At 40.2% G+C, this 14,717-nt stretch overlaps 3 protein-coding genes across 3 annotated transcripts; 2 read left to right on the plus strand and 1 right to left on the minus strand.

Moving 5' to 3' along the window:
* The first annotated feature begins 699 nt into the window (after window positions 1-699).
* On the plus strand, window positions 700-3,365 carry LOC106718871 (glucose dehydrogenase [FAD, quinone]). Its single transcript, XM_014513072.2, has 3 exons — window positions 700-1,253; window positions 1,458-1,573; window positions 1,937-3,365. The coding sequence occupies exons 1-3, from the start codon at window positions 852-854 to the stop codon at window positions 3,363-3,365; spliced, it is 1,947 nt and encodes a 648-aa protein (XP_014368558.2). The 5' UTR covers window positions 700-851.
* A 41-nt stretch (window positions 3,366-3,406) lies between these two features.
* LOC106718855 (glucose dehydrogenase [FAD, quinone]) lies at window positions 3,407-5,874 on the minus strand. Its single transcript, XM_014513054.2, has 4 exons — window positions 5,855-5,874; window positions 5,406-5,589; window positions 4,962-5,274; window positions 3,407-4,716 (listed from the first exon to the last, which is right to left on the minus strand). The coding sequence occupies exons 1-4, from the start codon at window positions 5,872-5,874 to the stop codon at window positions 3,407-3,409; spliced, it is 1,827 nt and encodes a 608-aa protein (XP_014368540.2).
* Window positions 5,875-12,738: 6,864 nt separating this feature from the next.
* Window positions 12,739-14,276, plus strand: LOC106718875 (general odorant-binding protein 1). Its single transcript, XM_014513074.2, has 3 exons — window positions 12,739-12,928; window positions 13,006-13,186; window positions 13,894-14,276. Exons 1-3 carry the CDS (start codon window positions 12,770-12,772, stop codon window positions 14,073-14,075), a joined length of 522 nt encoding a protein of 173 aa, XP_014368560.2. The 5' UTR covers window positions 12,739-12,769; the 3' UTR covers window positions 14,076-14,276.
* Window positions 14,277-14,717: the final 441 nt, after the last annotated feature.

Consider the following 14,717-nt stretch of genomic DNA (forward strand, 5'->3'; position numbering starts at 1 on the left):
GCTTTGTTGTGTCTTTATATGTATTATTATTTGAAAAATAGGTAGATAGATAGACTTTAATGTTCGTTAATTAGCAAAAATATACTATAATTTTTAAGGAACGATCTTAACTTAAGTTTATGCTATTTCAAAATTTAATTTATATTGGGTAGTTTTAGCTTTGAGGATTCGTTGGGAATTAAAAAATATCATTAATGTGCAATACGCACCGCACAGCTCAGCAATACTCTGATGAAGCGCGCCGGCGGTTCCCACCAAGTTGGTTACAATTATTGAACAAGGCCTTGAGCGATAGCCTTTGAAGCAAGTTATTGGAATATGGCATGAATAGGATCCAGTGAAGGTCCTTATCTAATAACAGTCATACTATAATTGCTGTGTAGAAAACAATGGATGGAATGGCATCGCATATTGTTTACATTAACTCCGAAATCACACATAGACATTCGAAGTGCAGATACAAAGAGTATATCTAATCAACACAAATTTCTATTGGAGGCGACATGACAGGTAACCTCTGGAATCTCAGACAATGAACAGTAGAATAAACAATAACAACAAACGTGTACACTTTGTTTTCTTGGATGTGTGTACGATAACATGAGAGTGGGCGCCGAACGCGCGGTAGAGCCCCGCCAGTCTGAACCGCACGCGCGCCCCGCCGCCATCTCGCTACCACTCGCTATTCTCTCGCTTCGGCACAGACACAGTGTAACGCGGACCCAGCTCTGTGTTATCCAGGTCCAGGAATACGTTACAGTGGACCGCACGCAATTAAGATGAAGAATTCGCAGTGTTATCAATGAAAGAATTTTAATATCGCGAGATCGGAGTAGATATTAAAAAATGCCATGAGCTCAGCTGGTAATATAACCGATGACCTGTGCAAGATATGTGACGGCAGGATAGAATGCGCGCCCACGGCGATCCTGCTGATCTCGCTCGTGCACACGCTATACGGCTACATCGGCCCGGAGCCAGACTACTTTGGCAGGAGCAATCTACCACCTGCCGCACCCCAAGGGCCGCCTGGTCGCCCCGCGCCCCAGCCTCCGGCCCCGCTAGCCACCAGCGACCACAAATACAGAGCCTTCGCTAAACACAAGTTTTTAGAGGAAAGCGGCAAGAGCTACGAGGAGGGCCCGGACGTGGTGCTGAGCGACCGGGAGTTGGAGTACGACTTTGTGGTGGTGGGCGGTGGCACGGCGGGCTGCGTCGTCGCCAGTCGCCTCTCCGAGAATAGGAAATGGAGAGTGAGTACTTGGTGCACTTCATTACCGAAAGTAAAGAAAAAAATATTGAGCATCATTATTCCTTTTGCATGCGAGGTCCAAGAAATATGTTTTTTTCCACTTCCATAGTCTTCTCTGAAATCTATGCTCTATCTTAAGTCTTTAAATAATAATTGCAGAATATTTTCCATTTGTCCAAATGTTTAAATTATAATTTTAATGAAGGTTCTGGTTGTGGATGCCGGACCGGAGGAACCTAAAATGGCGCTCATTCCGGGGCTGACCAGTGAGTTCAAAGGGTCCTCAGTGGACTGGCAATATGCAATGAGACCAAAGAAAGGGTAAGCTTCCAATTATTACATTTACTATCTCATTTGCTTGGCAGTAAAAAGTTAAAAAGTTGCAAACCATAGTTACTATAAAATATGAATCATATGAGATTTTACAGTTAATTATCAGTTAAACAGTACACAAGAGGTGACAATGGAACGGATAAACATACATTCGCGCGAAAAATATCGTAAACTCCGGGCGTTCGGGCATTTATTTATTGACAGCATTGTGACTGACCGCTAGATACTTCAATTTTAAAAGATATTTCCTTCCAGCGGCGCCCTTTTAAAATATTTAAATCTATTACATAATATATGAAAAACCTATTGCAGAAAAATATTATATATTAATGAAAGAATATCTCATTTCAGATTTTGTCAGAATCGACACGAGTTGGGGTGCGAGGTGGTGCAGGGGCGCGTGCTGGGCGGCACCTCAGCCATCAACGACATGGCGTACATGCGTGGTAGTCCCGCAGATTACGATGAGTGGATGCTCAGTGGCAACGAGGGCTGGAGCTTCAGCCAGCTACTGCCCTACTTTAAGTACTCCGAGGGCAACTACGACAAAGATATTGCCAAAAATAGATTCTTTCATTCGACGCAAGGCCCCCTGGACGTCGGTAGATATCCGTACGTCGACGACAACGTCGACGTCCTTCTGAGCGCCTTCAACGAGCTCGGCTACAACTACACCGATATCAACGGCCGCAACCAGTTGGGCTTCATGCGGATACAGACCATGTCGTACTTCGGCGAAAGAGTCAGTTCGTACACGGCCTTCATCGACCCCATCCGCAAGCTGCGCTCCAACATCGACATCGAGACGGAGGCACTCGTCACCCGTGTTTTATTTAAGGACACTCGAGGATCCGTTCGAGCCATAGGTGTAGATTATATTAAGAATGGTACAAAAACGAGAGTAAAAGCGAAAAAGGAAATCATCTTATGCGCCGGCGCGATAAACACGCCGAAGCTTTTGATGCAGTCGGGTATCGGGCCCAAGGACTATTTGGAATATTTAAATATTAAGGTGTACAACGACTTGCCAGTCGGGGGAAACTTTCATGATCATCTGTCCGTGTGTCTACCCGTCATTAAGCTCACTAAAACGGCCACCACATCTAGATTTTCGGAAAAACTCAAAGATATATCATCATATTATGCTAAAGGCACGGGCCCTCTGTCGGCTAATTTTCAGGTAGTGGCGTTTTTAGAAACCTCCTTATCCGATATAATCGGCACACCAGACATTGAAGTTAGATTCCGTGGACATGACTCTAACATGTATTACGACAGAATTGATATTTGTGTCTCCCTTCTAACACCGAAAAGCCGAGGACAAATCGTTCTCAATGCGACGGATCCCGTTTTTGGCAAACCCTTAATTTACCCGAATTTTTTAAAAGAGCAATCAGACGAGAAAAAATTATTAGAAGGAATACATGAAATTGTTAAACTTTTCGACACGGAAGTATTCAAAACGGCCTCCTTCGAGTTCGATCCTCTACCGATATTAAACAATGAATGCAAAAATTATGAAAAAGTGTCTGAAGATTTTTGGGCGTGCATAATAAGACATTTTTCAAGTCCATTACATAACTATGTCGGGACTTGTAAAATGGGCTCCTCGAAGGACCCCGAGTCGGTAGTCGATAATAACCTGAAAGTATACGGCATAGCGAATTTGAGAATAGTCGATGGCTCGGTTATACCGAAAATAACCCGAGGATCAACGGCGGCACCTATTATAATGATAGCTGAAAAGGCTAGTGATTTAATAAAAACTACTTGGTATTAAATATTACTTTTATTTACTAACTTAACAATAAAATGTGGATGTCATCTTCTGCTATTATATTGTCCTTTGTTCTCTCTCCAATCTCTCTTTATTAGCTTAGCTCCTTTCTCGGCAATCATGATCGTCGGTATGTAGATACCGCCACGGACATGAGTCGGCATCACGGATGCGTCGATAATTCGTAAGCCTTCAATACCGTGCATCTTTAGATGATAGTCGACGACCGAGTCTGTACTGTTGTCCCCCATACGACAGGTACCGATAGGATTGCTCATAGCCTTAGTATAATGCCTCGCTATACAGTTCCACTGATCTCTGTTCCGTAATTTATCGCACGGGAACAAATCTATAGGAGCAAATTTAATGTCGGCTTTTTTTAACTCCCTCGTATCTAGCAGTTGTAGAGCAATGTCTATGCTGTCGATCAGAGTGTCCAAGTCTTCAGATTCCTTTAAAAAGTTGGCTTGAATGATTGGCCTTCCATATTTGGGATTTCTTTTATTCAACATTACTTTACCTTTACTTTTGGGTTTCAGTAAAACGGGGTAAATAGATATTAGGTTGTAATAAGGTAACGGCATTGAGAATTCCTCCGCTGTATGAACACTGATATTAGTGAGCAGGAATTTGTCACTTCTTACAAAGTTACCTTCGAATGATATTTCGACGTCGGGTGCGTTGTTGTTGTTCTCATATAGTTGTAAGAATGCCGACAGCTGGTTTATGCCTCGCGACGCAAGTGGCCCGCTGCGAGAGTGGAACCATGTCTTGAAGTCATTAATGATAGTGTTTTCGTCTACTGGAGGAACATCATTTAGGGCAAAAGCGAGCCCTCCGGTGGTTACTTGGTCCTGATAGAATGCTCCCACGGGGAGATCTTGTATAACTGTTATGTTGTGTTTCTTTAGTTCGGGCTTGGGACCGATACCAGATAGATGTAAGAGTCGCACATTATTGATAGCGCCCCCTGCAAGTATTACTTCGCGCTTGGCGTAAGCGGGATGTTCTTTTCCCTTCTCGCTTTCATAAATGACGCCCTCGACGTTCTTTTCTTGCTTGTTTATGACAATTCTAGTAACGGTCACGCCAGTCATTACTACCAAATTCTTCCTGTGCCGCACTGGTTTAAGAAAGGCGCTGTTAGTGCTCAGCCTGGTGTTATTGTATATTGTGAATTGGTTGACCACGGTGGCTTCCGCTATGTTCGTGTTTATGTCCATGGTGCGCAGGCCCATTTCGGCAAAAGCGTTGGAGAACATTTCCACGAACCGATCGGCGTGCTTGAACCTCTGTACGCGTACGTCGCCGCCGCGGGAATGGTACAAGGAATTCATTAATACGTCGTAGTCGCCTTAAATAAAACAAGTTTAGTTATTTCTCCTGGAACTGAGTCGCAAGCGGTATAATTAAGAAAGGTTTGTTAAGTTTTTATGTTTGGTTAAGAGAATGTATTTTAGCTTTACCGACTTGTTTTAGTGCAACCAAATGTTACTTTTAAAGTTGTGCTTTACATTGTAAGTAGCTATCGAATTGATTTATGTATTTTCTACATAAGAGTCGTGATCGTAGTGTTGTGAAATTATCTCCACATCGTACCATTGTCTTCAAAAGACTTGAAGTGCTCGAGTAAATTGTCGAACTGCCAGTCGAGGGAGGCGACGTGGCCGGCGCTGTGCCAGGCGTCATAGTCGCGCCGATGGCCGCGCGTGTACTTCATATCGTTGGTGACGCTGGAGCCGCCTAGCACCTTGCCGGTGCGCACCTCGCAGGCGCCACCGGGCCGTGACAGGCACGAGTATCCGTTGCGCTCCGTGCGGTAGTTCCACACAATGGGCCGGTAGTCCCGTGTGGGCACGCCGGGTATGTCGTAATCTATGTTCTCATCATCGCCAGCCTCCAACAGTAACACCTGAGTGCAAGCGTTTGTAAAATAAATGTTATAGAAATTATAAGTGGAAGTTTTTCTTTTTTAATCCAAAAAATCTGATGTTCTGAAGTAAACGAGAAGTTTTCGTTAAAAATCTCATTTAGTATATCGACCTTCCAGTCAGGTACGGCGGAGAGCCTGTTGGCGAGCACACAGCCGGCTGTGCCGCCGCCCACTATGATGAAGTCGAACACGCTGTTCCTCAGGCTGTTGTCATCCGCCTTGGAGCGCGTAGCCTTGCTGAGCAGGCCGGCCGCCGCACCGCGCGCCTCGAAAACCAGCGCCAGCAGCCCTAGCCTTCACACATCAAATTTCGTCAATCGATAACCAAACCGTTACACTATCAAGGAATCGTCACACAATCTAACCACAATCAGATCCCATAAACATCAATAGATTCAGTATTTTATTCCCGACCACAAACAGAACATTATGTACTTTATTTTTAAAATACAAACGAAATCAAAAAACATAAAATATTCATTAATGTACTTAATTGTACCCATTCACACAAATAAAACACACCACAACGCACAAAATAAAATCATTAAAAATTCCTAACCTCAAAATAAGTTGTACCATCATTGTACACAGATTGTTAATAAAAATAAAACAATATAGTGCGTACACTGCAACAGTATGTACTATTCACAGTTGCACTGCTGTGCCGCGGAATGCTGCACTGGTTTGCAGTGTGCAGTTTGCACGCTCCATCGGACGCGTCCTGCGGCGAAGGTGAGCTGATTGTGCAAGGCAGGACGCGGTTTTTCACCGTAGTGATCGCACTTACATAACGATTTCCTCACTTATATATATTAAAGTAATTTAAATCCGGACGTCGGATAATTCCTGATTTTCTCGCGTAGTGTACGGCCTTGTCTGTTGCGGATGAAAAGTTAATGATTGATACTGATACTCTTGTAATCACACGCTAATTATTGTATTTATATATTGCTTAGTACAAATTTATTTAATTGTGTCACAAATTGAATCAGAAACTAATTTTCGTTGATAAGAGATAGGAATCTTTCAGTCAGCATTACCAATGTAGATAATGTTGAGATTTATTGTCTGGGCACTTGCAATAGGAAACTCTCGCTACAAATCCTCTGTCCAAGTCTCGGCTCCCATTAAGATCGAATCCCGGACAATCGTAGCCCAACGCTACAAACTAGCTCTGCTCCATAAAGCATAAACATACGGTCAGTTAATTTCCGGCCGCCCTCTTATCTGACCATAAAGTTGTTATACTGCAATACTGTTGTTATTTTGTACAACAGAAGAACTTCATATTCGGAGACATTTATAGGAATATTTCACTCTAGAAGATTAAATGTATGTTATCTATAAATAATATTAAATAAAATTTCAAAGTTTATTTATGTACGTATTTGCCTTGCTTTTTTTTTTTATTTTTTTAGTAAGCTTTTCTTTATAACTTTATCTTCCATATTGCACTGGTTTTATTATTGTCTAATTTTTTATTCGTTTAGATTATGCTATGTAAGTACAGCGCCATCTTGTGTCGAAAAGCGGATCTACTATTGATTTTTTTTTCTTGTCTATTGTTACGTATAGATGGCACGCTTTCAAAAATACTGAGTAATTGAAAAAATAACGTGACAAGTGTTATATTGCAAACAAAGTGCACTAAACAAAGTTTTTCAATGTTCAAAACAAAAAAAATCAAAAATATGTGATCAAAAATGTACATTCAATTATAGGTACATATGTAGGTAGGTAGACCTATATGTAGACAGAAAGAAACCAAACACCATTAAAAGAACCTTAGATCAGGTTATTTACAATATTATTTTTTATATAATTTGACCTACTCTGAGTTTACAGCAATGTACCTGTACCTATAGGTATGCCATGCCCCGCCTCATCGCAGCAAGGAATCTCGCGCTGCATGATTCCAATGAGCGCATCTACTTATACTCTGAGTACTTAGCAATTTATTAATGTATTGATAATCATAATATCTAGAATATGTTTGCTGTTCATTTCATGCAGCTGGTATTAATGAATAGTAAGACCACATATAGACGAAAAAAATACGGAACGCGCAACCATTCATCAAAAATTTTGGAAATATGTGTGAAAATAGAAAACAAAATGTTTCTTATACGAAACTTGAAACAAAAAATAAACAAACAGAAATACAAGTTCTTGTATATTTAACCAAATAGTAATTTTGAATGGTTTAGAGGAAGAAAATGTTCTATTTACGTCGTTTTTAGTATTACTTTCATAACCATACGTTATAACCACATAGAATAATTGTAACATTATTAGCTCTGCTTTGGAAGCTATATGAAAAGAAAACTTGTCCGGATTTTGCTACGCGATAGTTTGTCACCCTACAGAGCGCCATTAATAAATAACAAAGTTGCCGATAAGGCGTGATTCATTGCAGTTGCCGGTTGCCGCGCGGCTGCGAGCTTAATTACGACGTCCTATGAGTTATAGGGTACGTTGCCGTCGCTGTCCACTACCCCGCTACCTCGTTACACCACTACCCCGGTACCCGATACCCCGGCACACCTACATCTATTGACTTTAACGGCAGAGACCAACGGATTTAGTGAAAATATTGCAGCGTTACAAATATAATGTTAAATTATAACAATATACTCATATGTTACAAACAATAAGACTGTCTGACATCAAAAAAAAAAAAACAAAAATTCATATTATGGCATAAGATCAAAATTAAATCTTGATTGCCTCTGAATCTTAGCTAAAACAGCATAACGGTTGAAAAGCTCTCATCAAATGATCGTAGTCATCAGACCCGGGACCCCGTGTCCCTGCAGTTAAATCCCGGGATATTGCGCTAAGCCCCGGGGTCCGAGCGCGCCCGGAGCACCCCCGAGGACTTGAGATAAGCGACGTCTTAGCGACACAAGCTATACATGTTTTCTTGTCTTGCAGAGCTATAAATGTTATAGAAGGAGTATCGAATTTTGAATCCTTGTAATAATGGTGATGTTATTATATCACAGTCAATTATGACCATGAGTTTAAAATAATTTAGTACCCCAAAAACATTGGTTCTCGATTTAATGACATTCAAACAATTAGCTAATTTTGTGATTTTCCTACGACTAGGTTACGAGTTTGATAACTTTTCTACTTAAATTAACTCTAATTGGTATTGTCACCACAACGGCTTAAAACAAACAAGTCAGAAATAAAGTAATGTTTTCACTGAAAAAAAAACCACGACATCGTCATTTCTATAATGTTCTTAACACTATAGCTATCTTAAGGGTCAGTTAAACAAATCGCAGCGGGTGGAGAGGAGATCGTAATCGCCAGCTGTTGTCCAAACACCCCAAAACCCGGCCGAGGAAGCAAGACACGCAGGTGAGCCTTGGGCTATGGGCCGTGAGCTTACACTCCTCAAATAATCCTTGTGATTTGCGCAAACGACGTCTGTCGATAGTCCGTAACGGCCGACTTGCGAATAAAACGCACGTCTTACACCATTCAAACGTAAATGAGATTTGTAAATGATTATTGCCTTCCTTACTATAGGTACATATATATCCGCCTACTGCTTTTTAGTCGTCATTTGAAATATTTCTAGTTAGTAAATTTAATAAGAATTGATTTTGTGATTCTTTATCTGTGACTTATTATCAACACTTACAGAATTCATCCCAGTTTGTTATATTACCTGAAATAAATAAATAATTATATTAATATAATATACCATAGTAAAATTTATGTAAAAGCTAAGAAACAATTACAGTAACACACATCTAGTATATATTTAAATAATTTACTGGTACTTGTATACTTTAGCTTTAACATTCTAATAATGTTCTCTCTTTTCACACATGCATACTTGATTCTCTAATACTCTATAATCTTTCTTGTGATTGTACATACTACGGAATATGACTTAAATAAACGTTCGCTGTTAAACCATGTAGTGTAAAAAGAATACCTATTATTACTAACATTACCACCAACGTAGTAATGACTTGTTTAGTATAAATATAAACTTATAATGACAGCTTCTCAGACTAGCTGTCTGGATCCAGCAAAAAGTAATGTGTCCCTCTCATTTGACTGTAATGACACAAGATATTATGTTGTAACATTTGTTTGACAACTGCTCCAACGGGATAAGTATCCTGTCATATTTTTAAAGAACCTATTTGCAGATAGAACACAATAATACAATTAGATAGAAGTACGTGAGTAAAATTAATTGCACTACAAAATTTCACTGTGCTATTGGGGCTTCACGTAAATAATTAAAAAAGTCCATAGTATCCATAAATTCTTCAACCAAATGAAATGAAAATGCGGGCAGGTCGAGGTGGGCACAGGGCACAGGACTCCGGGCAATGGAAACCGTGCAAGCTTGGACGAGCTCCAACGCGAAGCCGCCGCGCTGCAGATTTATTGCTGAGTGATTTACGAGGCATCAACGTCGCGGATCTCGCCCAGAACAGACCAGACCGACGCATTGCCACTTTTATACGTATTTAATTTACTGCACAATAACATTTGTAACGTCAATGTCCATTATGCTTTCGACCTGAATAGAAATATTTAAATGCATTATTTTTAATGAACTAGTAGATTTGTGAGATATCGTACGGTTTAAGGTTTATAAAAAACTATAGAAACAGACAAATAGTTAGTTATCCGTTTATTCTAATGCAATACAATTTGAAATAACAAATTCTTTTTTATTATATCTTGAAAACAATTTATCAACATGTTTTTGTGTATAGTCTTAATTATGTTACCAATGTATCAATCAGTAGATAATCTTGTAAGTTTGTATGAACGTCGCTCCCGGGACATTGTGAGCAGGATTTGTGGAGACAAATGTAGCGGCGGCGTGTTTAATGAAGAGTAATCCCGCTCTATCCCGCTTCATCCCCGCCGCCGTCACGCTAGGCACCGCTCATACCGTGCCGCGGCGGGACGCGCGATCCGTCCGCTGATCCCGTAGCGTGCGTGCCAAGAGATGTGTTCGCATTGTCACTCCGTCCCTTCACGTCATTGTTTATGAATCCTAACTGAAGATACGTATAATAAACACGTCTATTCAAAGTTAAAATTGAAAATTATAAATGTAAGTGTAAAACTTCTGGTGCTGATGATAAAGTATTGTTTCATTATACTTTTGAAATTTATCAGTTTTATCCTCATTTATATGATAGTACTTTCCCGCATAAGTCTCGTGCCCGTGTCGTGTGTAGAAGTGGCAACGCGCACTCCGCTGCGGCGTCATGTTTATCTATTTGACTTAATGCCTCTCTAAACACATTGTCGTGTTGCTCCAATGGCGGTAATTAGCTCCAAACTTTGACGAAGTGCTTCTTTGATATGCTCCCGAGGATTTTAAGTCGAGGGTGTTACATACAAAGTTCAGGCAATTACGGCACATTTGTTACATGCGATTGTAAAACGACATAAATTATACAAACGAAAGATAACTCTCGACATGTTTCATATTACAGTTCACAGTAGTTGTTATTAATTTAGAGAAAGAGCTTTTACAGAAGATAGATATAGAAAGACTTTATATTCTAAAACTATTTGAAAAAAAGTGCGCCAACTAATACAAAATTCCTGCGAACTCCCGCATGGCATGGCGGAGCGGTTGTCATGATGAATTATTTATTTACTTTTAATTCTCCGGGGACGCAGAGCCAACGTCGAGCCAAAGGCGAAGGTCGCCTTGCGTTCGTATGGGCGCTTTACATTCAGGACTCTGCTGTAGGGTGACCACGTATTAAATTATATTGGATAATGTAACTATTTCGTAGTGTTTCTGTCAACTTTTACTATTGTTTTACGATGCACTTAAACGCTTCTGTTGGCAGTATGTGTGGTACGTCTGTGGTATATTTCAGATACTTTGATTTAATTATTTTTTTTATAAGAGAAGGGGGCAAACGAGCAGCGGGAACACGGGAGCAGTGTTCATCGACGCCCGTGGACATCTGCAATACCAGAGGGATTGCAAATGCGTTGCCGGCCTTTGAGAAGGTGATACGCTCGCTTCTAAGTACTTGATTGTATAAGATTAAAAGCTATTAAAAAGCCAACAAACTCACGATTACATTTTTATTTAAATATATATGTCCTAATTGTTTGGAAAGGTACTGTCAACCATAGCACATGCCTGCGCGTCTGACTCGCGGACGTGCACACAATGGGCCCGCATATTGCAGCCATTATAATTTACAACAGAACGATGAATTTTAATATGTCTATAGATAAGAGGAGACGAGGTCAGCGGATTGTCCGCTTTTTATATGAGATTCCATCCTACCAAATTGACTGGCATATCTATAGATTTAAAGATTAAAATGTTATAAGTTACAGAGCGGACGTAAAGCATACTTTCTGAAATACATCGATGGTGATCATTGGCTTGTATATTAATGATACATTTATGTATTTTGTTTAACAATAGCTTGGACCTAATTACAATATTGTGAAATGATTTATAACATCTCAAACTTGACAACTGTTCATGCGTTTTGCAGAAAAGTCTAGTTCATGATGTCCGCTCTATGTAATATCATTCTGTAGTTAGTACATAATTATAACGTTAGCGTAAAATGTGTATTGAAGATTAGATGAATTAAAGTTTGGCTTGAAAACTTATGCTTCCAAGCCTGAGTCACTGTTTAGGCTAAAGAAACAGAAAGAAATAATTACAAGGATCTATCAAAGGGAATTAAAAATATAATGAGCAACTACAAGATGGTCCCTTGGGAAGATTATCAATTAAATCGTACAACAAGTATAACTAGGTGTGTAATTGGTGTTCGGTGATCAGTGGCGGGGAACGGCGCCGGGGGAGGGGGGTGAGGGCGGGGGGTCTAGGTGATGGCCGCTTTGCTCATACACACCTCTTTTATTAATTACCACATCCGCTGCCCACCCCGTAATTGTAAGCGTCAATTCATCTTTCGAACAAGCTATTTCTTACTTATTTAGAGATCTGTATGTTGTCTGATAAAAACATTTTACACTATCAGTATATAATCAGTAACTTCGGTATTTAAAAGCGAAGAAACACAAACATCATTACATGTTTCAACTACGCACTTTATGTGTTACTAGCTGTCGCCATCGGACCCATCGGCGCGGAATTAAAAAAAACATAAAAAGTCGTCTATATGTTCTTCGAGACTATTTTCTACATCTGTGCCATATTTCATCAAGATCCGTTGAGTCATTCTGGAGATACCTTCAAACAAACTTCCATCCATCCATCGATCCATCCATACAAACATCGCATTTATAATATTAGTAAGGTTAGTAAGATTATAAATATTAAAATCCAATAAATTTACGAAGAGCAAAGCAGAACCCCTTATACAAATTGATATCAGTGACTTCACAGTTACAAATTTTAATTACAAGACAAGATTCACCATAAAAATGTGAGCGCTGTGATACACGACAATAGTTGAGAGACGAGGATAAGATGGCAGCGTCGAACACAATACTGAATCCAAGATGGCGACTGGTGGCGGTGTGCGTGCTGTGCGCGGCGTTGCGCCCGCCCGCAGCCAGCGCTTCGCAGCAGGTCATGAAACAGCTCACCGTAGGGTTCATGAAGGCCATGGATGTTTGTAGAAAAGAGGTGACTTTAAAACATTATTTAATATCAAGTCAGTTAGACATAAGTTTGGTAATGACTGCTCGTAACTTGTGTTGCAGATGAACCTTGGCGACCACATATTGCAAGACTTCATGAACTTCTGGCGCGAAGAGTACGAGCTGGTGAACCGCGAGCTGGGATGCGCAATAACCTGCATCGTCGTTAAGCTAAACCTGATCACCGAGGACTTCAAGATGCACCATGACAACGCCAGAGAGTTTGCCATCAAACACGGAGCTGGTAAGTTCATGCTTATTTCTCATTATGATGATACGACATTTAATTTTACAATCCGCAGTAGAAATTGGTATTTTCCTAAACGACAGTTCAGTGCTGAGGTCATTTGAAACAACTATGCAGCCGTTTGCAGTATGCAGATTGTCGTGATCGGAGCCAATTTGTGTATTTGCCTAAACATTGCGTCCCGGGGAATATTTGTGAAGGGAAAAGGGTTGCCGAGATACGAGATAGGACACGGGACGGACGTCGCGTCGGTCAATTGCTGTTGGTTGTCATGTTTTTGTATTTTATTTTTATCAATTCGGATCGGTGAGGTTTGCTTAAAGTAGTTTCGTAAATAAAAATACGAAGCAAAATGTACTGGGATCGGGGTCTCAGAATTTTATGACGTTAACTCAGGTTTGTTTTTATTTCTAAAGAAATATTAGGCAGAAAAAGTTTGAATCATCGTTCCTTGTGCGTACTGCTAAGGATTGGAATAAGTTGCCGGCGTCAGTTTTTCCGTCCAAGTACGATGTGGGGGCCTTCAAGAGTAGAGTGAATAGGCATCTACAAAGCTAGCGCGTACCATCTTTAGACCACATCTTCACCTCATCGGGTGAGATCGTGGTCAAGCGCTAACTTTTTAAATATAAAAAAAAAAAAAAAAAAAAAAAAAGAAAGTTTAGTGTTCTACTTATTACTGTTGTTTTACTTTTATATACTAGATGAGGATATAGCGAAGCAACTGGTGTCGATTATCCACGACTGCGAGCGCAGCAACGAGGCGGAAAGCGACGAATGCCTGCGCGTGCTGGAGATCAGCAAGTGCTTCCGCACCAAGATACATCAGCTCAACTGGGCGCCCTCCATGGAGGTGCTGCTCGAGGAGATCATGACTGAAATCTAGGAGAACACTCAACGATCATCAACTGATCACGTAAAACTGGACCCTGGACTCTGATTGATTTAGATGTTACAATTCTCCCTCAAACCTCGTCAGCTAGTTCCTAGTCTATATTAATTATTGGTATTTTGTTAGTTTCATTAAGTTATAATGGGGGTGCAAAGTAGAGTGAAATGGATTTTTAATAAAGGTGTGATGGAATTTCTTTTCTTTTTTTTAATAAAACATTGAAGCAGTTGTTTAAAGGCAAAATGCACACGTAGATTGCAGTAGTTTAGTTATTTTAGAAATGTTTAAGCTCACTATACCGCATACCTCTAAGATAGACTAACAACGACTACAATTACCGAGAGACAAAAACAAGCTAAGCTTATGAATATATGAATTCAATGACAATCTCTATGTCCATAAATAAATTAACAATTGCAGAATTGTGGAATTAAACATAATTTGCTCTCATTCATTTTAACCGCTGAGAACGTCTCAGACACTCCAGTCGTACTGCAGGCTTATCTCAGCTTCGTGCAGATCTAATTACAGCGGATTGCGACTGTAATTAAGTAATTAATCAAGCGTTAGTCGCGGCTAATTGGCGCTCAGAGACAGAGCAATGCTCACCGCAACCAGTGAAGACTGACGACAGAA

The sequence above is a fragment of the Papilio machaon genome, chromosome 16, assembly GCF_912999745.1.
Source record: "Papilio machaon chromosome 16, ilPapMach1.1, whole genome shotgun sequence".
Taxonomy (NCBI): domain Eukaryota; kingdom Metazoa; phylum Arthropoda; class Insecta; order Lepidoptera; family Papilionidae; genus Papilio; species Papilio machaon.